The sequence below is a fragment of the Trachypithecus francoisi genome, unplaced genomic scaffold, assembly GCF_009764315.1.
Source record: "Trachypithecus francoisi isolate TF-2019V2 unplaced genomic scaffold, Tfra_2.0 Lachesis_group7, whole genome shotgun sequence".
Classification (NCBI taxonomy): domain Eukaryota; kingdom Metazoa; phylum Chordata; class Mammalia; order Primates; family Cercopithecidae; genus Trachypithecus; species Trachypithecus francoisi.
Window position 1 is genome coordinate 97,585,847 of NW_022681472.1, and position 26,833 is coordinate 97,612,679.

The 26,833-nt window shown below is 56.4% G+C and overlaps 1 protein-coding gene and 1 long non-coding RNA gene across 21 annotated transcripts in view; one reads left to right on the forward strand and one right to left on the reverse strand.

Moving 5' to 3' along the window:
• The window catches only part of TSNARE1 (t-SNARE domain containing 1), a 136,400-nt gene extending 130,128 nt beyond the window's left edge, over positions 1 to 6,272 (reverse strand). For 11 of the 19 annotated variants that reach the window (XR_004435459.1, XM_033203358.1, XM_033203357.1 and 8 more), the window contains exon 1: positions 6,094 to 6,272. Coding sequence is in view for 1 of the 19 variants with exons in the window: in XM_033203361.1 (XP_033059252.1) it covers positions 5,741 to 5,825 (85 nt within the window). In the remaining 18 variants the exon portion in view is untranslated. Of the gene's footprint in view, positions 1 to 5,740; positions 5,903 to 6,093 lie in introns of those variants that run through there. The other 8 variants (XM_033203363.1, XM_033203362.1, XM_033203360.1 and 5 more) reach the window with 4 other exon arrangements.
• On the forward strand, positions 1,680 to 26,833 carry LOC117079471. 2 transcript variants are annotated; one of them, XR_004435461.1, is made up of 3 exons: positions 1,680 to 1,808; positions 9,063 to 9,152; positions 26,824 to 26,833. It is a non-coding gene; the product is annotated as an uncharacterized LOC117079471 (long non-coding RNA). The 2 variants fall into 2 exon arrangements; XR_004435460.1 differs by lacking the exon at positions 26,824 to 26,833 and having other exon boundaries at positions 9,063 to 9,974.

The following is a 26,833-nucleotide window of genomic DNA, read 5'->3' on the forward strand; positions in this document are numbered from 1 at the left end:
ACTAAGAGTGCAGGGCCCTAGAAGCCAAGTCTCCATGAGGAGAGACGCGGGCAGGTGACCCAGCCTCCCTTCTGTAAGATAGGGTGATGGTGTCACCTTGGAGACTGCTCTGGGAAGTCAGGACCTGCCCGCCTGCAGGAAGCATCGCTGCTCCTGTCCCCCACCACTTCCTGCTCCTGGTAGGGGAGGGGGCCGCCCCATGCATCAGGGGCTGAGTAGCCTAAAGGTGAGGCTCAGCTCCTCCCATGGTTATCTTGTGCCCACTGTGCACATTTCCCTGTGCTGGGACCACAGAGACAGAAAAGACAAGGTCCTGGCCCTTGCGGAGGAAAACTAACGACCGCAATGCAACAAGGCCTGAGCCACGCGGAGCCGCTTCCCAAAATCAGCAGCCCTCTCTCTGCTTTGCCCTCCCCGGGAGGCACCAGGCCCTCAGGATGAGCGGATGGGGCTGACTCTTGACGGCGTCCCCAAGCAGAGACTTCAACAGCCCAGGAGGTCACCAGTCGGGGCCACTCCAGGCAGAGTGGCAGCCCCAGCAAAGACACCGGGGGCAGGCTGGGGGCAGCCTGAGAAGTCAGCACAGCAGGTTTCCCAGGGGCTGGAAAGCCCAGGGAGCACCGCAAATGCCAAGTGAGAGTGAGGCTGGAGCTGCCAGGAAGATCTGTCACCAGAGGGCGGCACGGCCAGAGCTACCCCTCAGCAAGATGCACCATTAAGGGGCCCAGGCTAGAGGCTGTGACCAGCGAAAACGCCCAGGTACCAGGAAGCAGCAGAAGCAACAGTCCTCCCCACTCGCAATTCCCGCCTCCCGCGTCCACTCCCAGCACGCCACGCTCATCAGCACCTCCCCACAAGTGAGCAGCAGGGGGGAAGGAGGTCAGACTCCCAGCAGTAAGTCCAGCTCCTCATTAGCACTGAGCACAGCCAGCCCAGGAAGGAGACTGCTGTGCTGTGTTGCTTCTTTCTAATGCGGGGAGAGACTGATTCTGGGCTTCTGGTTTAAAAAGATGTCCCCTTCCAAATACTTGGCTAGAACGGATCATGGGTCCGGATAGAGGACAGCCCAGGTGGCCCGCTCCGTCCAGGGCAGACGCCTGTGGCTCTCTCTGTCCACGGCTCTCTGACAGGAGCCTTGATGATCCATGCCCTCAGAACGCTGGCCCTCATCTTCCCCAGATCACACCACACTCAACTCCTTCACCATCACCCCTCCAAGGCCCAGCTCCCCACTGGTACAGGTTCAGTCTGCACCCCTCAGATGACACCCAGGGGCAGGCTCAGGTGATAAACACACACACGCGCGTGCACACACGCGCCTGGCCCCAAAGCCCTGGAAACACCTGACTCAACTAGACACCATCCACAGGCAACCACAGCCTCCCAGGGGCTCACGCCACCCCAAACTCCTAGCCTCAAGCCTTATAGGAACAAGAATCCTGAGCACCGCCCACCTTCCCTCTCCATTAGAAATCTCAACCTCCATACCTGGATTCCTTCAAGCCTGCGTACCCTTGCCACACTCTGTTCTGGAACATCATCTCAAGACGGAAGGGAGGGGCAGGATTAGGTCTTTATTAGTGCAATAATTGCCATTACTAATAACATCCTCTAACTCAAACAGGGAATTTTTGTTTGTAAAGCTGCTTCCAGCCTGGTCCTCCAGGAGAGCAGCAGAGCAGGATCGCCAGATGGGCAGGACAGCAGAACGGTGAGCAGTGCCTCTGATTTCCACCTCTGATCAGAATCCTGGTCAGACGACCAGGGCTCAATTCACGGCTGGTGATTTACCACCCCCATGACTTCAGGTAAGTTTCCCAAGGCTGGGAAGTCACCTGATCTGAGGAGTAGGAAGAGCCTAGCAGGTGCCTGACAGATGCCCTGTGGTAAAAAGCGGGAGGTGTTATTATAATCAGGATCCAAGACAGCCTGACACTCAGTTCTACTATGCAAGCTGGCTGTGCTGTGGCTGACCGGGTAGAGCAAGCTCTCTGATGCGTGGGGCAGTGGCGAGGCAGCCCAAGGGTCTCACAGAAGAGAGGCAGCTGCCCTGGGGCTGCACTCCCTGACCCTCCACAGCCCCTCTGTGCACCCTGGGAATTCTTCCCTACACCCCTCAGGTGATGTCCCCAAGATGCCTGGAGATTCCAAGTCTCTGGGACAGATGTGATGTCACCCACCTCCCAGGAGGCTGCAGGATCAGACTAATGACACGGAAAGGCAGGGCTTCTGGAGGGGCCGAGTGACATGGTCAGGGCCCCATGGCTTAGATGCGGCAATGCTGTGTCCCCACCTGGATGCTATATAGGTCAGGGCTGGGTTGTAGCCCTCCCCTCGCAGCAAATTAGAGGCAGAAAACAAGGCAATCTTCCACTGTGGAAGAAAACAACAGTTGATCTGGCCAGAGCACTGGGTCAGGGGCTCCCAGGCCAGCGGGAGTGCCTGGCTCTGCTCACTCGCTTCCATGCTGGGGAGGGCTCCCGCCTGCAGCCTGGAGCCCAGGGTTGCCAGGATAATGAGCAGCAGGTGCCGCCAGTCCACTCAGCTGCGTGGCTAGCCTGCCAATCCATCAAAAGGGCCCACAGCGTGGCCACCACAAGACACTCAGCCACACAGTGCCAAGGCATGGGGCCTGGCCCCTGCAGGCTCCAATCACAGGCCCTAGGTGTGGCCTGGACCAGACCCCAAAGCTCTGCTCCACCCAGCCCTGTCTCCAGACTTCTTCAGCAAACCTCAGCCTGGGCCCCAGGTTTCCTGCTCAGCACCAACAGCCACCAGAGAAGTCCAGGCCTCACTCTGCCTCTCAAGACCCTCACAGGCTGACCCGAGTCAGACCTGCCTACTAGGAGTCTAGCACTGTCACCTCTGGAGAGACAGCACCAGCCATGCGCTCTGCACCTCTCCCGCTCACTCCTTCTTGCCTTTTTTGGTCTTTTGCTCGCCACTCCTCCACACACAGATGCCGCAAATGTTTAGACAGGGCTGAGCATCCCAGCAGAAAGCAGAGGAATCTGAGAGGAGGGCTGCTCAGGAGTCCACTACTATTGACAATGCACAAATCAGACTTTAAAGAACATAATGAACTACAGCTGGACTGGGCCACAAGGTCAAAATCTACTTGTAGCAAATCACACCATCCAAACAAACCCAGTAGCCACAGAAACGCCCATGTGCATGAAAAAAGAAAGCGTGCAGCCAGACACCGTGACTCATTTTGGGAATCTCAGCACTTTGGGAGGCCGAGGTGGGAGGATGGCTTAAGGCCAGGAGTTCAAGACCAGCCTGGGCAACTGGGCAACATAGTGAGACACCCCTATCTCAAAAAAGGGGGGCTGGGCATGGTGGTTCACACCTGTAATCCCAGCATTTTGGGAGGCTGAGGCAGGTTGATCACCTGAAGGTCAGGAGTTTGAGTCCAGCCTGGCCAATGTGGTGAAACCCTGTCTCTACTAAAAATACAAAATATTAGCCAGGCGTGGTGGCAGGAACCTGTAGTCCCAGCCACTTGGGAGGCTGAGGCAGGAGAATCACTTGAACCCGGGAGCTGGAGGTTGCAGTGAGCCGAGACTGTGCCACTGCCCTCCAGCCTGGCAACAGAGTGAGACTCCATCTCAAAAAAAAAAAAAGAAAAAGAAAAAGAAGAAGAAGATAGCCTAATCCCTAACTGTTCATATGGCCAAATACCACTCAGAGGGATAAAAACGCCCAACAACCTCAGAAGAAATGTGTCTGTCTGGGTTGAATGAATGGCGTCCTAGAACCCGACAGTTGAGGGACTCACAGCAAGATCACCATTCTGTGCCTCAGTCTCTCCATCTGGGAAATGGGGATAACACACCCTCCTCCCAGGGAGACTGTGAGAATAAACTGAGTAATGAGCACAGGTCACTGGTCACCTGGCACCAGGAAGTGCTATGACTAGTATCATTCACGTCATGACCTGCAGACACTCACCAACCCTTTTCAGGACTGTGGAAGGATGCATCCACGCCGTGTCGTAAATGCCTTGGTACAGCCATGGTTGAGGTGTGTGTGTCTTTCCTCCCCACCTGGAAGGTGACGCCCCAACTCCTCCCACCTGGAAGGTGACTCCCTGATTCCGTCCCAAGCTCCAGCATCATGACCTTCCACAGCTGCACTTTTCACCACATTCTGCTCGAAGCCTTACATGTCCAGTTTATTTATTCTTTAAAACCTGCTGAGTGCCCATCCTACTCTCAGTGCTGGGCTGGGCACTCAGGACACAAGGGTGACACGGCAGAGATCTAGGCCACAGGGGCTCACAGGCACACAGGAAAGAGAAACAGAGCAGTGCCAGGGCATTCCAAGCACAAGGCTCTGCATCGACAGGCACACCAGGGAGAAAAGCCACAGACTGTGCAGGAAAAAGGACTGCACTGTCAGGGACATCAAGCAGGGACTGAAGATGTGGCTGGAGCTGCTAGCAGAAGCCAAACCCAGGACCTCCCTCTGCAGGCCATGAGGAGCTGTGGAAGTGACTCAGGGACACCTGGCTGCCCAGGAGCCCATGAGCCCCTAGACCGAGTGCCTAGGTCTAGGTTCTCGACCCAGCATCTGCAGAGGGCCAGACTCAGGGGACATGTCCAGGGAAGGTTCCTAGATGGAGTCAGAGCAGCCACAGGCTGCCAGATGTTCATGGGGCCAGGCCAGCAGAGGAGGAGAGAAACAGAGGTGACCCAGCCAAAACTCAACCTCCTCCGGGAACTCTTCTTGGATTTGCCAGCCTCCCACAGCCACCTGCATTCACGGCCGGTGCTGCTGCTGCGTCCAAACATTTGTTCTACGACTTCTGCTGAGGTGCTGTGATGTATAAGCTCGAACTGTATGAAAGCAGAGGTCCAGTGGGCAGAAGCACTTCAGTACTAACAAACTTCAGCTTCCTTTCAACTTAATACTAGGTCCACTCTGGGGGTATTCTAAGCCACAAGCCCCATCCCAGTCTCACAGACACTAAAGATAAAACAGAAAACAAGCAGATGAGCAACAATGACAAACAGGAAATACTGTAGGAAGGAGAGTGGTCAGAAAGGTGAGCTCACACATGCCGGAAGCGGAGCTGCCACCACGCCAGGAGCGAGCCAGGAACTAAAAGAGCAGGCAAGTGTGCAGCAGAGGAAGGAAAGGGCGCCAGGTGTGGCTGGAAAGGCACCTGGCAGGATGAGGGGCAGAGAAGCATGGGCAGAGCATGGGCGGAGAAGCACGGGCGAGGCCCATTTTGAGCAGCACCACGGCTCACAGAACTTCCTGTGATCAGCAGTGTTCCCTACCCGCGCTGTCCAACACAGCCGCCACCAGACACGTGTGGCTACTGAGTGTCTGACAGGTGACCACAGGCACGGAGGACCTGAATCCTTCATGTTAAGGTCAATATAAACAGCCACACATGCCTAGGGGCTGCCACACTGGACATCACAGACAGAGCTTCCAGAGCAGGAGGACTGCGCCATGAGGCAACAAACACGAGGTCCCTGGAGAGTTTCTGCGGGGGCAGCACAGATCAGCATCACCTAAAAGTCCCTGGTGGGGATGTCGCCCGTCCCAGTACCCAGGAAGCACCTTCTTACAACTTGGAGAAGGGAAAGAAAGGCGTGGACAGGCAAGCACACAGGGGCGGGGTCCCCAGCTCAGTCTCGAAGGCGGGCTCCGCTATTGAGTGGAAGGGCACCATCTCTTGCACCCAGCAAGTAGGCGCCGGGGCGCTCCCCGGGACGGCACTGACCTCCAGATGCAGGCACCGGCTGCCCGGGCCAGAGCCCACTAACTTGGGGTCTGGACAGCCCGCAAGGACCCGCCGAGGAGCGCATGTGCCCGCGGGCCGGTCCCCGAAACACCGCGCTCTCGAGGGACCGCGGCTCCGGGTCCCCGGCGCCCCTCGGGTCCACCCCCGGCGCGGCCCCGCCCCCTCCCCTCCCCACGGGCGCGGCCCCGCCCCCCCGCCGGGCCTCCCGCGAGCCCCACGCTACGCCGCGACCCCCGCTGGGGTCCGGGCCCCGCGCCGGCCCCCGGCCACCTCGCCCTCGCCGCCCCACGTCCGGCCCCGACCAGGCCCCGGCCCCACCGCTGCCGCCTCACCTGGGCCTCGGTGGCTCGCGGGCCGCTCCGTGCGCTCACGGCGGGCGGGGCGGGGACCCAAACATCACGTGACGGCCCCTCCCGCCGCCGGCGTGCGCTGCCCCTCCCGCACCAGCCAATGGCCGCCGAGCCCGGACGCGCGCGGGGACTACCCGCCCCAGAGGCCCTCGCGCGGAGTCGGAAGCGGCGCGGACGGCGGACGGCTGGGCCAATAGGCCTCTGCGGGTGCGCGCGCGAGTTGGCTGTCCCCGCCTGCCTTGTGGTGGGCCTCCGTTTCCCCGTTGTGCACATGGGCATGACGGCGAAGGTGGAGGTCACGCGGAGGGCGGCGGCCCGGCGTTGAGGCGCTTCGGCAGCTGGCTCCGCCCAGCCCAGGCCGAGCCCGGACCTCACACTGGCTCCTAGAAGCTCGAGCTCCTGCAGGGCTGCGCGGGCGGCAGGTCTCGGCCAGGGCAGGGCCGGGCACCTGCGCGTCTCGGGCGTCGGGCCCCAGATCTGGCGGCACGGGCTCCGGGTGGGGCCGTGCTCGGGCGGGGGCTGGCACGTCCCGCGGGGACTCCAGACGCCCAGTGTCACCAACGAGGAAACTGAGTCTCAAGACGTCTGAGGGACCTTTCCCCGAGGTCGCAGCCCCTCCCGGGAGGAGCTGACGCGCAGAGTGGGGACCCTCTTGTGGAGACCCTCCTGGGACCTCTTTCCGCAGGGACCTGAGGCGCCTCCCTCTCCCTGCTCTGCCTGCGGGCACTGAGCTTCCGAACGACTCCAGCCCCTCCCTCTCCCCGTGACCCACTGGAGAAGAAACCTGGGAGGAACCTGGGGACAATGGGTGTGTGTCCTTGGGCCGCGAGGGTCACCTTTCAGCCTGTTTTCCCGCAGGTGAACCAAGAGCCACACCCAAGGCAGGAGAGCAAGAGTGATGTGTCCGCTGCCCCTCCCCGGCCAGGGGAGGGTCTCCGGCCGCCCTCACTTCATGATGCTTACTCTGCTGGCGAGGCCCACGCCAAAGCTCTGCGGGCAGCCCTGGGCTCTCGAGAAGAGCCTTGCTGAGTTCCTGGGAAGGAGGCGTGCCCTCCCCATCCGCCACCGCCCCACTGGCTGGGGTTCTCTGCAGCCCAGGATTGTGCACGTGTGCCCACACGGGTTCTGTGCACATTAACACAAAAGTGTGCTTGTGGACAATGCGTGGTACTGTGTGTGCACACAGCGCACGTCTGTGAGCTGAGGGAGTGTGCCTGGACACCAGGTGCAAGTGCACAGGTGTGTGTATGCTGGCACAAGTGTGTGCCCCGGTGTGAGCATGGGAACAGTAGTATATGGCACAAATGTGTGTGTGCACACATGGGTGGGAGGGCAGAGGGGTACATGCCCACCAGCGTGCCTGTACTCAGGCCGGCCTGTCCTGGGCCCACCCAGGCTCCTTGCTGTGGTGTATTTGAGCCTCACCTGGCCCCCTAGAAGGCAGTGGTGTGTGCCTATCTTGCAGCCCAGCCAGGATTTGGACAGGGCTTCACTATTCTGCTAGGACAGCTAAAGTGCAGGGAAGCCGGCTCCTATCCAGGGAGGATGCTCATGACTGCTGACCCCCAGCTTCCACTTGAAGGGGAAGGTTCGCCAGGACCAATGTCTGTCAGAGCTGGCAGTCTGGACTGAGGATACTGGGTGCCTAGTACGGCGTCCACCTCCCCCTCCATGGCTGGCACTGTCTGTCTGGCCACCACCTCACTCAGCCTCCTCTGACAGCTCCGTGTTCAGGGGTGGAAAGGAGGGAAAAGTGAAGCCCTCTTCCCCCCAGGGTAGACCACCTCCAGGAGCCGCTTTCTTGACCATACAAGGCGTATATGGGGATGTTTCTGTACTTGGACACTGCAGGGGAATGGTCTAGTGTGGGCAGGAACCACCAGAGGAGGGGCCCCATCCCTGTTGCTTCCTCCGAAATCTGGGCTGAGCCCGCCTGAGTGCCCCACAGCACGTCAGGGAAGGCAAACCTCTCCGTGGAAGAGCCAGGAGCCCGCTCCCTCAGGCTGAGCCGATGGATAGGGCAAGGAGGATGCTAAGGGATCCCCGGGAAGGGACGAGGGAAATAGCCAATGGCTGCCTGGGCCTAGAACCGGGACTCCCTCCCTTGCCTCGTCTCTGCCCCTCCCTGGAAGAGTTCATCACATGACCTTGGGCAGCTCTGGGCTCTCTCCTTCCTCCAGAGAAGCAGGACCCCGGTGAAGAGCTCTGGTCCCAGCCCTTGGCCAAGTGGTGAGACCAGCAGGGTGAATAAGTGGAACTGGTCCCTGCACACTGAGTTCTGTTACCTAAGGGGGCGGGGATTGCCTGGTTCTCAGCTGGCACCCCCCAAATTGGATCTACCATTCCAGGTCCCAGAGGGAATGTGGGCTACAAGGTTGGGAAGTGGTTCCAAGGCCTTCAGAAGGAACACTGAGGCAGCACCCACTAAAGCCAACCCCAGAAACACTCCCTCTGTGAATAGTAGCATGGACTTCTTGGGGTTTAAGCCGAATTTCCAGGTCATTGTCGACCTGTGGATGTGTTGTGAGTTTCCCTGCCCTCCCACCCTTCCTCTCTACCCTCTGCAGTCTAGCTCCAATGTCACCTGCTCAGGAGACCACCCCTTGCTCCCCTGCAGCCCCTACCTGGACAGAAAAAGGCCTTTGCACCTCCTGCTCTGCTCCCAACACAGCTTCTGCTCCACAAAGGCACTCAGTCCTTGATTCCTGCACCCATCAACCCCGCCGAGCCGCCCTCACTGTCACCAAGACTTCCTTTGTGCCTTAGCAACAGAACCCCAGTTTTGTTCAAGGCATCAATGTACCCAGCCTCACCAGCAGCTGGGGCCAGCTGTGAAACTGTTTGCCCAGGGGATGACCACAGGAGGCACAATCGAGCCTCCTGGTCCTTTGGAAGGAGCAGCTGTGGCCGCCCACCTCACTGACAAGAGTCTTCCTTTCTCCTTGCTCCAGCCTGAAGTGTGGGCACGGCATCCCGAGGACAGCAGCCATGTGGCCAGCAAGAGGCAGGGTCCCAAGCTGAGGATGGGAGCAGCTGCCTTGGTGCCCCAATGGCCACCATCAGACTCATCACCATTGGGAGAACAAGCCCCTGCTCGCTTTATGGGGCTGCCTCATTGGATTTCGTTAGGTTTTCTGTAACTCAAGCTAGTGCCACGTCTATTATGGCTGATTTGGGCTCCTAAGCTCACCGGGTGGGACCTCATTCTATTAGCTGTGTCCTGCCCCCCAGCAATGATGGCTCCTTGCAGGCAGGCCCCAAGGGCGCGTTGTGGCCCCACACACAGCAAGTGCCTCACACCTGGAACAGCCTGGAGGAGCTTGTGAGGAGTGAGGGCGCGGGAGCCACGCTCCCAGGTGCCTATTTTCCACATGTCCCCATGCAGCCCAGGCTTCCAACCACATCTTAAAAAATAAAAAGATGGGGAGGAGAAGAAACTTTGGTCCTAACACCAAACCAAACCCTGTCTTGCTGTGTGATGTTCAACGTGAGGCACACCTTCTCTGGGCTTGTTTACCAAAGCCGCAATGCAGGAGCTGAGCACTCGTGAGGCCTGCCCAGGAGCAAGGTTGGTAAAGGGCTGAGCAGAACCAAGGGCATGGGGTGTGTGGGAGGGTGGCGGCTCATTCCCTCATCACCCACGCAGGGACAGTGTCATGAGGGAACACATGGGAGTCTCTGGGAAGGGCCTGACACAGCCCCAGCGCATGGCAGGAGTCTGACCATTCAAGACTCAGTCTGTGTCATCAGAGACCAGGCTCTTAGAAACCAACTCCAGCCTGATACACATAACAGCCTCCCAAGGTGTTTCACACAGAGCAGGAGTGACGAAAAGAAAAATGAAGTAAAAGAATAGAAAATCCGGCCGGGCGCGGTGGCTCAAGCCTGTAATCCCAGCACTTTGGGAGGCCGAGACGGGCGGATCGCGAGGTCAGGAGATCGAGACCATCCTGGCTAACACGGTGAAACCCCGTCTCTACTAAAAAAATACAAAAATCTAGCCGGGCGAGGTGGCGGGCGCCTGTAGTCCCAGCTAGTCGGGAGGCTGAGGCAGGAGAATGGCGGGAACCTGGGAGACGGAGCTTGCAGTGAGCTGAGATCCGGCCACTGCACTCCAGCCTGGGCGACAGAGCGAGACTCCGCCTCAAAAAAAAAAAAAAAAAAAAAAAAAAAAGAATAGAAAATCCATCAACAAGCATGTGGAGTGCTGTTCTTACTAATGCATCGTCCAAGAAAGGACACTTGGCACCCTTCCTGGGAATGCTGCCCACCCCGCAGCCCCCGCCTGGCATCCCTGAGCCTGAGATCAGCAGGTGGGGATGAGGGGACTGGAGGGGTCTCCTCCCTGCAAGGGCGCGGTCCACCCAGATTCCACAGCCACAGCGAGGCCTGCTGCTGGGTGCAGCTGCCCTTTCCTTCCCTGCCACAGTTCATCTCGTCGGCAAAGCCTGTCTCCTCTTTCACTCATTCAACAAGCTTTACTTCCACACCAGGCAACATGCTAGGATCTAGGGACACCGTCCAGTTTGATTTGGTGGCTGATGACAGAACAACCCAAATAACAGCGGCTTAACGATTGATGGTTGCTTTTAATGTTATACTTTTATGTCCAGGTAGGCAGTGGGACTGGGAAGGTGGCCTCACAATCATCAGGACCCCAGACCCCTTAGTTGGGTTACCCTGTCAATCCCAAATAGGCGTTCTGCACGGTGCAAGGCTGCTGCTGAAGCTCCAGCCACCATGTCTGCTTTCAGCCAGCAGGGAGGAAACAATGGCATAGTCTTCCCAGCCTCGCAAACCGTGCTTTTGCGGATGCTGCCTGGATTTTGCACACCCCACCTCTGCTTACAGCCCCGCTTGGCCACAGCTGGGTCTCTTGGGTACTTCGAGCTGCAAGGGAGGCTAGGACATGTCTCCACCCCAGGGGTTGTGTTCTCAGCTAAGAGCTGGGCTCTTGCACTGAGTAAGAAGGGAAAGATGGGGCTGCCTGGCAGTCTCTGCAGCAGGACACAGCCCTGTGCAGCACCTGGCAGGCAGGCCAATGTCGACAACGTGCAAATCACACACATGTGTGCTGGGAACCTGTGCTGAGGCCGTGCAGGAGCGATCAGGGGTGTGGGGGGGCCTGGGGGGATGGGGATCAGGGAAGGCCCCTCAGTGAGGAGACCAAAATGGGCAAGTCTTGAGGGGTAGTGTTTCTGGGGGGTGAGCTGTGAGTACCATGGAGAGAGAGGAGCCAGCAACGTCCACATCCCACTGTCCTCTGTGGACACATCCTGACCGCTCCAGCTGCTCAGGGTGGGGAGAAGTCAGACAGCCCATCTCCTGGCTCTTCCTCCTTCCACAGGTGAGAAACCCGGTAGAGGAGGGGCAGGCACAGGGTCCCAGACCAGCACCTGGCCACGCTGGGCCCAGCCCGTGTTCCCTAACCCCAGGCCCGGTCTCTGCCTCCTTGTTGTGGCATCTCCCCTCTCAACACATTCAGCCTGTGATGGCCACAAAGTCATAGCCCTCTGGAGTCACCAGTGAGCCAAGGGGACTTTATTTTGTTCTCCTTCTTCTTCTTTTTTTTTTTTCAAGACAGGTCCTTGCTGTGTTGCCCAGCTGGAGTGTAGTGGTGCAATCACAGCTCACTGCAGCCCTGACCTCCCAGGCTCAAGCGATTCTCCCATGTCAGCTTGCCTAGTAGCTGGGACTACAGGTGCATGCTCATATTTTTTTCTTTTTCTTTTTCTTTTTCTTTTTTTGTATTTTTGTATTTGAGACAGGATTTCGCCATGTTGCCCAAGCTGGTCTCAAACTCCTGGACTGAAGCAATTCACCTCCCTCAACCTTCCAAACTGCTGGGATTGCAGGCATGACCCACTGCGCCCAGGCTCTGAAGGGACTTTGAAAATGGTGTCATTCACCACTTCTTTTACAGTCAACAGCACCCGATTTGGTTCTGAATGTGTGGTTCTTTTGTGTCCGCTGTTTGGATTTAGACCTGGTACCCGAATGAGACCAGGGCGCTTTAGGGGCAGTGAGCATCCTAGACATGCATGCTGGCACCTGGCTCATTGGTGGACAACTTAGAAACCGTCAGGAGTCACTGGTGAGTGGGACTGAGGGCACGCTCCCACGTGTGAGTGCCCGCGATGAGAGGTGTGAGCATGAACACCATGGTGACTGTGGCAACGGCTGCTCCCTGAACGCTCCCCTCTTCTCCTCCTGACGCAGCCACACTTCCGGCCCCTCTTGTCATCTAAGGCCCGCGTGGCTGCCCCATGCGATGGTGGGTGCAGCATGCCCTGCCATCCCCCCTGCGCATGTGCCTGTGGCTGGGAGGTAGAATTGCCCAGCAGCCGTGGAGCCACAGGAGGGAAGACACAGGTCCCAAAACTCTCGTTCTTGTCCGGGGGGTCACTGAGTCTAGTGGACAAGGGTTGAGTGAGAGGAAAAGGAGAGAGGCGAAGGCGCTATCTGCTGCAGGCCCTCAGCCTCCCGTTCCTGCGTTCTAGACGTCCGCCTGGGGCGTTTGAGGAAGGGGCATTGTCCCAGGAGAGAGGCCTCATCACATTGTGGAGGGGGGATGGATGCGGAGCTTGTACATGGATGAGGAAGACGAGCAAATGACGGGATCATTTGAGTGTTGGGGAGGGAGAAGGCGGCCACCTCTACTGCCTCAAGAGGGCAGCCCTAGGCCTGCGGAGGGACAGGACATGCCCTCATCCCTCAGGCTGGGGGCAGGCAGAAACAGCAGAAGACTGCGCCCTGAACTTTGGGTTCCCCTGGGGGAGACCTGGTGAGTGCTCAGGGCAGGGCCAAGGGCAAACGCTCTCCCTTCTGGCCCTGCCTCTGCGGCTTCTCCGAGGAGCTGAGCCAAGCCATCCCTCGAGGGGCAGCAGCTGAAGAAGTCCCATGCCGGGACGCATTTGGCTAACACAACTCACCTGTTATCCTATGAGCTGCTCTGCAAAGGCACATATTATTCTCTCAGCAATGAGGGTCTGCTTAGGGACAGATGTGCTTCATCTCCCTCCTCCCTGCTCTGTGCTCCCTCCAGCTGAGCCACCAGAAGCTCCAGCCTCCCAGTCAAACCCTGGAGCCCCTTCAGCCTGGAGGCAGGGAGTGTGGTTTGACCCCTGGCTCCACCGTGTGCCTGCTGGGTGGCCCAGCCCATCAAACACCTGTCCAGAGCCTCAGCCTCCTCATCAGTGCCATGCACACCAAAAAGTTCCCAGCTCCATGGAGCCAACCTCCAAGTTGAGCCAACTCAACAAGGCTTGAGTGAGTCAATGCCAGGGAAGCCTGGAACAGCCCTGAGCACAGGGCCTGGCCCTCTGGAAGCCCTGGAACATGTGGGCTCATGGGTTGTGTGTGGGTGAGCATTTGCCATTGACATATTGCATGGATGCCAAGCACCAGTGATAGACATGGGAGCTAACAACACAGCATGATGCCTTCAGGGTATCTCGGAAGTTGAAAAGGTGGCAGACCAGCCAAAGGGGTCACCGCTGGGCCATGAGACTGTTGTTAGAAGGTGATAAGAGGAAATACTACATTCTGTCTGGGGTGTTGGAGAGGTTTCCCAGAGAGGGAGCATTTGGGCTGGGTGCTGAAGGATGAGTAGAAGTTTGCCAGGCAGGAGCAATGTGGCTCTAACATGGCTGCTGGAGAAGGTTGCCACATCCACTTCCTGCATCACTTTCTACCCCAACTCCTATTCCAGACATGGCATGTGGGGACTTGCCCACGCCTCCTCCCTCCTTTGTCCCCCACCTCTCTTCACATCTGCACACAAATACAGTCCCAGATATACTCACATACAGTCACAAACATTCTTGTACTCACAGAAGCTGGCGTTGACTCTACTGTGCTGAAATCAGTCTCCATCCCCACCCAGAAACCCAAAACACCCCAACTTCTGCACACAGGGAGACACGGTAATGAGATGCTAACAAGCTAAGGTAAAAATCAGAGAGAACACTGTTTTGCAAAATCACAACAGTTTGTACTTCCAGGGGCTCCCTCCCCAGCAAGCGTGCTGCCAAAGCTCACGACAGTGCTGTGTGTGGGCTGAAAGCAACTGTGCGGGGTGGGGGGCACCTCCTGGGTTGTTGGTGGAAGCAGAAAGGGTCCTAGGGTGTGCCTGGCCCCAGGCCCTGCCCCGCAGTGCCCCTTTCTGCTTGGTTTGCACACCTGGTCTCCCTGGGAAACTGCCTGCTTGAGGCCTTCTGGGGCCATGCGTCACGCCAGGCTTACATCCAAGCACCTGCCCAGCGTCCCAGGCCTCTGACCACAGCAGCCGGTGCCCCTGGTTCTCCAGGCGCCCGCCTCCAGCTCCTGCGTTGGCACAGCCTGGGCTTCTCCCTGGAGGTAACCGCTCATCCTTTAAGGTTGCGCCTTTGCACACCCTTTACCACCAGCTCCAAGAAGCCTTCCTGACCCCTTGGCCCAGCTCCGGAGCCTCCTCTGAGCTCTGCAGGCCCAACCTTCCTGCCTGCCTGGTGCTGACGGTGTTGTCCTCCCACCCCTGAACGGAGGAACTCCTCCTTGCTGGCACCTGGCCGTTACTGCGCTTCATTGTATGTTTGTTGGATGAATGAATTAGATAGAAGGTGAATGAATGAATGATAGACTTAGAGCGACTGAGCTGGAAGGGGTCTTGGGGATCATCTGGAGTATTCTGGAGGAAACTGAGGCCCAGAGCAGGGAAGTGGCCCCCAAAGCCACCCAGCAGTGGGGGCAGAACTGAGTTCCTGGCTCCCCAGTCACTGTGTTTCCCTCCCCACTGGATTGTGGGAAAATCTCCAGGGCCAGAGCCCTGCCCTCATCGGGATGGCATCTCCCCTGCCCTTGGGGTCCCCACCACTCTCTGCAGTGCCATCATCCTTTTCTGAACCAGAGACCCCAGTTTTCCCGTGGCTGAGAAATGGGCTCTGAAGAGCAGATGAGGTGCTGAGGGCAGGGCCAGGCATTCCCCCGCTGTGACCCAGGGCCTGTGCTCCATCACTCTCCCCAGCTCCATGGGACCTGGGTGCAGAGCTGGGAGGGGCCCAGCACCAGGACAGACAAGTACGTCTGGTCCCTGGGAGGTCAGGGAAGTCAAGAGAAAAGTCATCGAGGCTGGATCTCGTCACGGTACTCCGTTGGGCTGCGTGCCAGGAGCTCCCAGAGCCTCGGGGGCCATGGGATGGTGGCATCCAGTCCACGGGCAGCCCACGTTCCTGGGTAGAATCTTCCTGACCACCCAGGCCCCTCCCTGTTTTTTCCTCAAGGTTACAGGGAGAGAACTCGCTGGTATCATGAAGACAAATCAGCGGTACGGACCCAACGCAGCTCCCCTGTGCCATGTGTGGAAGGGCCCAGGAAGGAGCAGTCACCACCCTGGACAAGCATCCAGCCCCCAGCAGGGCGGCCATGCCCAGGTGATGCTCTGTGGTGACAGCAGGAGGCCAAGGGAGAGGGAGCCCAGCGGGCCCGGCCCTGAGCAACATTGGGATTTTGCTGTTTTTCCCTTTTCCCATCTGGAAAATGAGTGCTGTGTCTTCAGTTCTGATTCTCAGTGTGGGGCACCATTCCCTGCGGGAGGACAGAGCTGAGTCTTCCGGCAGGGGGGAAAACCAGGTGGCCCCTCGCCCACCCCGCATTGCCCCTCAGAGAAGCAATGCTGTCGCAGGAGGGCTTATTGCCTGCCCACCCGGGAGTCCAGGGCCCTGCTGCTCGTCCCTGCTGGGGCCAGGCTCCAGACTCGCAGACTGAACCCATGGCACTGTCCTCATGAAGCCTGGGGTGGCCCTGGGGCATTACTGCCAACTCCCTGGACCTCAGTTTCCCTGTAGGGGAAGCAGGGTGGCTGCAAGAGGCCCTTGAACCTGTCTTGCATTCACCAGGCTCCTGTACCACCAGGTGTGGGGTGGGGGGTGCACCTGCTGCTTGGTGGGCCCTGGCCTGGAGCAGGGAGAAGCTCGGGGCCAAGCTCCTGGGAAGGGCAGCCAGGACAGTGCCAGGCATGACTCCAATGGGGCAGGGGCTCCTGGCCTGGCCTGCGAGGGCTGCAGGGGGAGGGCGGGGCTGGGGGGGACCTGTGGCTTCCTCCCAGGCTCCATCTCTCCTTTGAGGCAGAGGACACCTCCCCTTCCCCACGGCCATCTCCTGCCTTTCCTCCTCTAACCTGCACCTCCTACCAAGCTGTCAGAGCATGCCCCCAAAACCTAAGGGTGTGATGGCCTCCTGGGGTGTTGGCAAAGCTGTAGAGTGAGATTCCTACCCTGCTGAGGTCCTCCCCTAAACGCATCCACCCTGCCCCACATGCACATACACCATACATTGACACACACTCCTGCAATGCACACATGCAGACACACACACACTCACACCATACATTCACACACTCCTGCAATGCACACACGCAGACACACACACACACACCCCACACATTCACACACTCCTGCAATGCACACATGCAGACACACACACCACACATTCACACACACCCCTGCAATGCACATGCAGATACACTCACACACATGCACACACACCACACATTCACACACACTCGTGCAATGCATATGCAGACACACACACTCACACAGCACACATTCACACACCCCTGCAATGCACACAAGCAGACACACACTCATGCACACACACCACACATTCACACACACCCCTGCAATGCACACACGCAGACACACACACATGCACACACACCACACATTCACACACTCCTGAAATGCACACACATGCAGACACACATGTACACACCACTCGTTCACACTCTCTCACACACATGCATAGACATACAGAACATGCACATGCGTTCTCACACATACACGCACAGACATGTACAAGCACATGCAACACAGACACACGTTGTCACACACATGTGCATGCTCCCTGAATAACATGTGCAGACACACAATGCATGCACACACATGTTCTCACACCCATGCAACACTCCATTACACATATGCACAAAATATCCCACACACAGCTCATGAACACATGTGTGTTTTCATGCACATGCACACACTACCTCACATGCAGATTCACACACAGACACACGTTCACACATGCATGTGCACACTCCCCACACACATGTACACACCTCCCAGAGTGCATGCATATACACTCCCTTACATGCAGACAAGCATGTTCGCACATGCACACACTCCCTCACACACAGACATGCATATTCACACACAGGTGCACACTCCATTACACGCACATATTATCACACGTACACACGCTTCCTCACATTTACAGACACACGTGTTTTCACATGTACACACTCCCTCACACACACAGATACACATGTTCTCACACACATGACACTACCTCACATGCACAGACACCCACATTATCACACATACACACACTCCCTCAAATGCAGACTCAAGTTCTGACACATATGCACACACTCCCTCACACAAGACACGCAAGTTCTTACACACATGCATACACCCCCTCACGTTCACAGACATGCGTACTTACACATGCACACATTCACATGCACAGACATACATGTTCACTCACATGCACACACCCTCACATGCACAGACATGCATGTTTACACATGCACACACTCACACACAGATGCGCATGTTCTCACACATGCACCATTCCTTCACGTGCACAGACGTGCATGTTTACACGTGCACACACTCACACACAGACGCTCATGTTCTGACACACATGCACACACTTTCTCACATGGACAGAGGAGAGGAAGGGACCTACCTGCAGCCCCCTTTTCAATCAAAGAGGAACCAACTTCCAGCTGGACCTGTTAAGAAGGCTGGGGTGGGGGTGTCTCTGGGCCCTGGCGTGCTCAGAGAGGGGCCCTCCTGGAGCTGTGGGCGGTAGGACTGCCTTCAGGAGAGGAGGCGCCTCTGCAGCTCCATGTGACCCCACAATTCTCTGGCATGGAGGACTACCCCTCCCTTCCTCCCCCTAGTGTGTGTGGAGCTCACGGTGACAGAGAGGGGCCTGGGGCAGGACTTCAGGTTGTGGGGACCCAGTGGGCAGGGGCTAATGGGGGGCACCCTCAGTGGCAGTGGCGGGGGACAGCAGCTGAGGGCCCTGAGCCTGTCTGAGTGGCTGGGCAGTGGCCTGCCCCCCGGCCTGGCCTCACCCAGGCGAGACTCAGCTTCTAAAGGCACTAGGAGCTTCATCTCTGGGCATGGATGAAAATCTCAGCAAGCCTGGGTTCAAACCTCAGCTCTCTCTTGCTGTGTGACCTTGAACAAGTCACTCTACCTCTCTGGGCCTGACTTTCTTGTCCAAGAAACGGGCACTTGAGACTAGCCATGTGGAAATATGTCTGTGAAGCTTGGCACAGATGGGGGGCCATGTGTGTCGAATTTTGGGTTTCCAAGCCCCAACCTCAACCTGGGTGCCTCCTGTCCACCCTGCGAGGTTGGCCTCCAGGCCCCATCTTCCATCCATGCCTTGACAGAAGTGAGGAGGCCTTCCCATCTGTGATGGGGACTGGGACCTTTCCTGTCTCATCCAGTGGCTGCTGGGAGGTGAGGGGCAGCAGGTGCTCTGATGAGCACTGTGGCATCATCCCCACCTAGCCCCTCATTTTGGGCATGCAAAGCTGTGGTCTCAGACCATCCATGCACTCACTCAGTCCTTCACTCACCTCAAAAATGTTTATCAAGGACCTTGACCCAGGCGCTTGGGGGCAGCAGCAACCAAAACCAGCAAATCCCCTGCCCATCCCACCACCCGGAGCAGACACTGGGAGCCGACCGCACACAACCCACCCTGATTCTCACTCCCACCTCAGACAGGAAAACGGACAGCAGGGTCCCCAGCAGAGGAAAATATGCTATTCGTTCTTGGCACCGGGACTGAAAAGAAAGAAGGGGAATCCCAGACCATCCAGGCAAGGGGATGCAGCTCTATCCTGGGGGATGTCGGGGAACCGCTTGCCCCTCCGTTCGGTGCCCCTGCTGTGCGGATGGGCTGCTCACTGGCCTCCCCCTGGTGACGGTGGGCCAGCGCTGGGGGCGGGAGGTGCTGGGAATATTGACTGTATTTGGTGATCATTGCTGTATTTATAGGGCTCGATGGAGATAAAAATAAAGTGAGGAGGAGCCGCGTGAGTCACTGCAGTGCTTTGCAGCGTGGTCTCTGCCTCCCAGCTGGGTACAGAGCCTGGGGTGGGATGGGTAAGGGGGCAGGGGCCAGGGACCCAGATGGGGCTGGGCCCAGGACAGCCGGACAGCTGGGTGTCAGTGGAGCCCTGTGCTCACTCCTGCGCCAGCAACCAGCACCCCACCGAGCTTGGAGCCGGGTCTCCCCTAGTGCGGCCCGTCTGCCTCCCATCCCCAGGCCACCTGCGAGGCCAGAGTCAGGTTCAGCAGAGCCCCGAGGTAGGAGAAGCTTCCAGGATCCTGAAAGCCCAGGCAGGACTTGTCCTCAGCCCTCCTCTGGCACTTCTCTGGCTTTAACTGACCCTCTCCAGCATCCCACGGCATGGGTCCCCTCCACGTCACAGGGCTATTGTGAGGGTTTTGCACGCTGCCGAGGGCTGTGCCGATGTTTGGACGTGTGCGATCCTCCTTGTGTGGGCTCCCCCGTCCCATGTCCTCCTGAGAGCCTGGCTCTTCCCCCAGCTGCGTTCCGTCCTCTATTTTTGCTTTGAGTTCAGCTGTTGTAAGTCAAGCCCACATGAGCCTCAGGCTTCAGGTGGGCAAGGGAGCCATGAACAGCCGATTGGACCCCCGGCAGAGAGCTGCCCTGGCTAGCAGAAGACTCAGGAGTGCTTGCTTTCCTGCTCTAAGCCTGTCCCCTGCCCAGCCTTGGACTTGGAGTAGCCTCCATGGAGACCCTGTTCCCACTGCTGAGAGTCACCCGCTGCCAGCTTCTAGCTGGGTCCCTCTCAGGGAATGGCCTTTGACTGGAAGGAACTTCCTTGCTGCCCCCACCGAAGGGCAGGCTACACCCCGGGACTGGCTGACCCTGTCCTGGACCTCTTGCCCCAGGTTGGCACAGCTCTGCAGGGGCATCTCAGCTCCAGGCGCCGCTATGGGGCTGGCCGAGGCCCCAGGACCACAGCGCCCAGTCCATTCTCCCGCTCGGCCTCCTGACAGGAACTGCCCCTACCACCTTTCTCCAGTAAATGTCCATCAGGCAAACGCCCACCTCAGAATCTGCTCCAGGCATACGCCTGCTTTCCCATGGAGACCCCATTCTGTTTGAATTTGGTGGACCCTTCCTGATGCTCCCAAGATTGGGGCTTCCCAGCCTTTTCTGAATCTTTCAGCTGGGGCCATTGCATCAGTGGGCATGGGTCTTGAAGGCGTTGTGCCACTAGCTTGTCTACCAGCAGGGGGCATCTTGTTGGAGAGCTGGGGAGCAAGATGGGACCCCATGGCCCACCCCCACAGGCTGCTGGATTCACCCAGACCTGCAGCTAGTTGTTTCAGGGAGTGTACGGGGTCCTAGCTCCTTTTTGTTTGAACAGGCTTGAGTTGGGCTCTGTTCCCCTCTGAGTGGAGATCGGCATCTAGCCCGGCTGTGGTGAGCTCTGGGAAGTCGGGCCTGCTTGGAAACTAAAGGGCTGCCTGGGTCCTGTGAAGCTGAACACTGCTCAGGGTGTGCAAGCCACCACGAGGTTACAGAGTGGCTGCCAAGTGCTGAGAGGTGCTTCTAGCCATCACAGCCCACCTCCCCTGGCTCCAGGAAGCAGTGCTGGGGTCTCTGGACATCAGCCAACCAGGGTCCCATGGTGAGGCTCTGTAGGAGGCCCTGAAGGAGGGATGCAGCCTGTAGGAGGGGACATGGCCATTGTCGGAGCTGCCTTGGCTCCCCTGGGTGGAGCAGGAGCCCCAGGAGGCCAGGTCTGCACAGGGCAGAGGGGGCAGCAGGACAGTGCCAAGGCACAGAGAACAGGTTGGGCTTGGCCAGTGCTACACGTTGGCTGCACCGCGGCGGGCCCCCTGTCTCATTTACTCCTGTGGCGGGCCCTTCACCCGACACTGTGCCTGGCATGCAGGAGGAGTGTGACTCCACTCCTACTTTGTTGAGTGACTGAATGACAGAAATGGCACAGCACAGGAGAGAAGCCAGAGCCAGCAGTCCCTGGGGCTCCTCTGCCCCACCGCAGGCACACGAATGCACTCCCAGTCAGGGTCAGCCCCTGAAGCTCCAGATGGGAGCACAGTCTCACTTTATTAGCATAAACCAGGGGAGGTCCCAGCTCCTCTCAAGCCCTGCAGCCAGACCTGCTCACTCCTCAGCCCCAGGGTCCCCGCTGCCCCAGTGAACCTCTTTCCACCATGGGGCCCTGGGTGTCCTGCCCTGCCCGCTCAGGCAAAGTGACCGTGGCATTGAGGTGGGAGTTGGGTGACCCTGTACTGCAGCAGTGGGCAGAGTCCTCGGAAACTTGCAGTCCATGCAGTGGTGCTGGTTCCCCTCATCTTATGGAGGGGGAGACTGAGGCTGGAAAGGGCAAAGTGACCAAGCCCCATGGAGGGGGAGACTGAGGCTGGAAAGGGCAAAGTGACCAAGCCCCACCATAGACAACCCAGGCCTCCTCAGAGGCCTCGAGACCCCCAGGTTAGGCTGCTCAGAGCCCAGGTCCTGGCTTTTCTGGGCCACAGCCTCTGCCAGCCCTCATGCTCTCCCTGCAGGGTTGGGGTGGGACGTCCCGGGGCAGGGGTATGGATAGCACAAAATGCCAAGGCTAGGCAGAGGAGTGGCCGCACCTGTGAGATGAGAGTGCAAGGCTGGGCAGAGGCGTGGCCACACCTGGGAGGTGAGAGTGGGGCTGTGAAGCAGAGAAAGGAGGTGAGCCACATTGGGATGGAGTTAAGGAAACCTGGAAATTGGGGGCTGGGAGGTCAGGAGGGCATGGGGCAGGTCCAGGCGCAACAGCGGATGCAGCAGATATAGCAGGTGCAGCAGGGGCCTTGGGGCTAGAGGGGGTCACTGCAGGAGGAGACAGTGCAGAGCCCTGGTGTGCAGAGCAGGTGCAGAGCAGGTGGGAAAGGCTCTTCAGGCCGGGGAGGCCGTAGGACAGACACCTTGTTGGCTCCTGGGCCTGAGTCCCAGAGCTAGACCTAGAGGCAGAGATGTGCTCAGTGTCACTAGGACTCTTTGCTGTCCCTGCCCTTTGGTCCATCCCCCTCCATGAAGGCCCATTCTCACTTCACCTTCCCTGGTAACCTCACCATGGCTCTTGGGGTCTGGAAGCCTCTCTGAGTCTCTGTCTTGTAGAGGGTGGGAGCCCCAACTGGGGCACATCTGGGCCCTGCCCTGACCGCCATCCCAGCCAAAGGATTTTCTGGGTGGTGGAGCTTGCAGAGGCTAATCCAGCCAAAGGGTTTGTTTGTAGTGGTCTAGAGGCAAGAGAAGTCCCAGGAGAAACAGAGCCTTTTGTCCAGTTCCTGCCTGACCTGGAATCCTGGCGAGGTGGGCAGGCACTGCCATGGCCTGCAGCCTCAAACTATCCACAGGTGGAGAATCTGTGGCTTTTCACTGTCTGGAAGATGGAAAAGGGATGGAGGGGATGAACTCTGCCCCCTTTTTCCTTTTCCTCCTGTTTGGGAACAGGTGGGAGCCCCTGGGCAGTGGAGGCGTGGGGAGGAAGAGTCTGTGTAAAAGTACCCTGGGCTCTGGTTCTGGGTAAGATGGAGCACACACACGCCAGCTTCCTCCCCCACAGAATGAGGCTATGAACCTGGACAGGCAGTAGCTGCCTTTTGACTTTTGACTTTTGAGGACTCTCAAAAGTCAGTGCTAGTGGGTAGTTGAACTGGGGAGGAAAATTTACATCTGAAGCAGTCCCAAGCCCATGGTCAGTCTCCTACATTCTCCCCACTGGTGTCCTCCAGCCTGGACTCAAGGCGACCTGAGTCTGGAAGTGGGCATCAGCACCCACAGAGGGAGATGGAGGAAGCTCCTTCCGGCTCTGGCTCCTAACTCAGAAAGAGCGTGGGAGAGATTTCCATTTCTTTTGTGCTTTCTGTTATCTCACACCCCAGCCCCAGGCAACCCAGGTGCAGTGTCCTGCAGGCAGGGCAGCAGGGGGCCCCCAGGCATTTACAGATCCCAGGAGGGAAGCTTCCTCTCTAATCAGAGGAGCTGAGCTCTCAGGAAGATGGGGTGAACCTGATTTTTTTCTTTTTCCCTCTATCCTTGTCCCACTTGGCCCACACGTGGGGAGTGCACGAAACAGTGTCCTAATGGAAACCTTCCTTTGGCCAGAAGACCACAAGAGGAAATCCCAGTGAACAGAGGTGTAAGGGAGGGCACTGAGGAAGCTTGGGAAGGGGACACCATCAAGTTGTTTATGATTGTCTAGGACCAGTGCCAAGCTGAGCACGCAGGGACCCTAAACAGCCTACCACACACTTGGAGGAACCATGTGGGGTAGACATTGCCCAAGTTACAGAATGGCCACAGTACAGATCTGAAGAGCCCTGAAAGGCCTTAAACACTGACCTGGCATAGAAATCACAGCCCATGAAAGACTGGTCGGAACTTGCAGCCGGGGCCAGGTGTGCTGGCTCATGCCACAATCCCAACAGTTTGGGAGGCCAAGACAGGGGAATCACTTGAAGTGAGGAGTTTCAGACCAGCCTGGGTCTCAAACCCAGAGTGAGACTTGATTTCCATAAGAATTTTTAAAAATTAGCCAGGCATGATGATGCATACCTGTAGTCCTAGCTAGTTGGGAGGCAGAGGTGAGATTGTTTGAGCCCAGGAGATCCAGGTTACAGTAAGCTATGATCAGAACACTGCACTCCAGACTGGGCTGGGCAACAGAGCAAGACACTGTCTCAAGAAGGAGGAGGAGGAGGAAGAGGAGAAGGAGGAGGAGGAGGAAGAGGAGGAGGAGGAGAAGGAGGAGGAGAAAGAGGAGGAGAAGGAGGGGGGAAAAGAGAAGGAGAAGGAGGAGAGAGAGACAGAGAAGGAGAAGAACTACTTGCAGCCAGGAAGCTGGGGAGATTGCCTGCTAAAACAGGAGTTATCTCCGTCTCCACAGGATTTAGACCAGATCCAAGGCCTTATACAATAACATTCAAATTTTCCAGGATATGATCCAAAGTGACTTGGCATATGAAGGACAGGAAAATGACAACTTGTGTTTTGCATAAAACAAAACAATAAACAGAAGCCAATTCAAGATGGCACAGTTGTTAGGATTCAAACAAAGACTTAAAAGCAGCTATTATAAAAATGATCCAACAAGTAAAGGCAAACACTCTTGAAATAAATGGAAACATAGTAAAGCTCAGCAAGAGGGGGAGGGAGACAAAGAAGAACCAAATAAAAACATTGGAACTGAAAAGTGCCTAACCAAACCAAAAATGCTTGTGGTATGAGCTCAATAGCAGGATAGGGATGACAGAAGAAATTAGTGAATATGAACATGGGTCAATAGAAAGTACCCAATATAAACAACAGGAGATAAAAAGAGTGAAAGACCTGTGGGACCTGTGGAAGGATATCAAAATCTAACATTCATGCAATCAGGGCCCACAGGGAGAGGAGAAAAGATTATAATACAGAAACAAATATTTGAAGAAATAATGGTTGCAAACTTCTCAAATTTAGTAAAAACAAGCCTACAGATACAAAAGTTCAGTGAACCCCAAGCAGTATAAATCCAAAGAGATTTATTTCCAGACACATCAAATCAATCTGCTAAAAACTAAAGACAAAGAAAAAATCTTGAAAGCAGAAAAAAGTAATGAATTATTTATAAAGGGAAAAATTCTCCAAATGACTTTGGATGTCTCATCAGAAACCACAGAGGCTAGATGGAAGCAGAGGAAAATTTTCATGCTGAAAGGAAAGAACTGCAGCCTAGAATTCTATACCCAGTGAAAACAGCCTTCAGGAGTGAAGGCGAAATACAGACATTCTCAGATGAAGTGAAACTAAGTGAACTCTCTTTCTGTACTATTTTTGCAATTTCCTGTGAATCTATCATTATTTTGAAATAAAAAGTTAAGGGGGAAGAAAGGGCAAAGGACCTCAACAAAGTTCAAAAAAGGGGATATTTGGATGGTAAATAAGCACACGGAAAGATATTCTACATCATTCATCATTAAGGAAATACAAATTCAAACCACAAGGAGATACTATTCCACACCTATTGGAATGGCTAAAATACGGGAGCGGTGGCTCATGCCTGTAATCCCAGCACTTTGAGAGGCCTAGGTGGGCAAATCACCTGAGGTCAGGAGTTCAAGACCAGCCTGGCCAACATGGAGAAACCCTGTCTCTACTAAAAATACAAAAATTAGCTGGTGGTGTGTACCTGTAGTCCTAGCTACTCAGGAGGCTGGGGCAGAAGAATCGTATGAATACAGGAGATGTAGGTTGCAGTGAGCCGAGATCCCACCACTGCACTCCAGCCTGGGTGACAGAGCAAAACTCCACCTCAAACAAACAAACAAACAAACAAACAAATAAAAAAATAATAAATAAATAAATAAATAGCTAAAATTAAAAAAAAAAAAAAATACCGACCCTACTAAGTGTTAGCAAGAACTCAAGGCAACTGGAACTGAGTCACATTACAATGGAAATGCAAAATGGCTCAGCCACTCTGGAGGATGGGTTGGCAGTTTCTTAGCAAGTTAGACATGCATTTGCCACAGGGACCAGAAATCCCACTCGAGGTACTCACCTAAGTGAAGCAAAACATAGTCACAAAAACTTATATTCGCACAAATGTTCATAGCACCTTTATTTGTAATAGCCTTAAATCAGAAAGTACCCAAATCTTTCAACAAGTGAGTGACTTAACAAGTTGTGATCCATCCACACTGCGAAATAGAGCTCAGTGGTGAACAGAAACAGAAACGAACTTCTGGATATGCAACAACGCGGTGGTTGCCAATGGTGTTATACTGAGTGAGAGAAGCCAGTGTCCACAGGACACGTCCATGCCACTCCATGCACATGATGTTCACAAGAAGGCAGATCTACAGCAATGGAGTTGCAGGGAGCAGGGGCTGGGGGAGGTGCAACTGCAAGCAGAAGGCACAGGGCAGGGGAAGAAACTGTTCTCTATCCTCAAGGTGGGGATGGTTACACATAAACACAGGCTGGACACGGGGCGCACACATGCGATCACAGCACTATGGGAGGCCGAGGCAGGAGGATCACTTGAAGCCAGAAGTTTGAGACCAGCCTTGGCCGGGCACGGTGGCTCAAGCCTGTAATCCCAGCACTTTGGGAGGCCGAGATGGGTGGATCACAAGGTCAGGAGATCGAGACCATCCTAGCTAACCCGGTGAAACCCCGTCTCTACTAAAAAATACAAAAAACTAGCCGGGCGACGTGGTGGGCGCCTGTAGTCCCAGCTACGGGAGGCTAGGCAGGAGAATGGCGTAAACCCGGAGACGGAGCTTGCAGTGAGCTGAGATCCGGCCACTGCACTCCAGCCTGGGCGACAGAGCGAGACTCTGTCTCAAAAAAAAAAAAAAAAAAAAAAAAGAGACCAGCCTGAGCAATATAGCAAGACCCCATCTCTACAAAAAAAAATTGTAATTATAAACTCATAGAACTCCACATGTGAATTAAATGTTTTTAATTGTCTTAGATGAAGGCCTCAGAGCCAGAGAAGGATGGGAACCCAGCGATGGCCAAGCTTCAGGAACATTCCTCAGGGGAGCATTTGGGGCAGGGGCTCTGATGTCATTATATGACATCATTGACAGTGACATGGGCCCAGCGGACTCAGCAGCCAGCCCTGAGCACCCCTGAC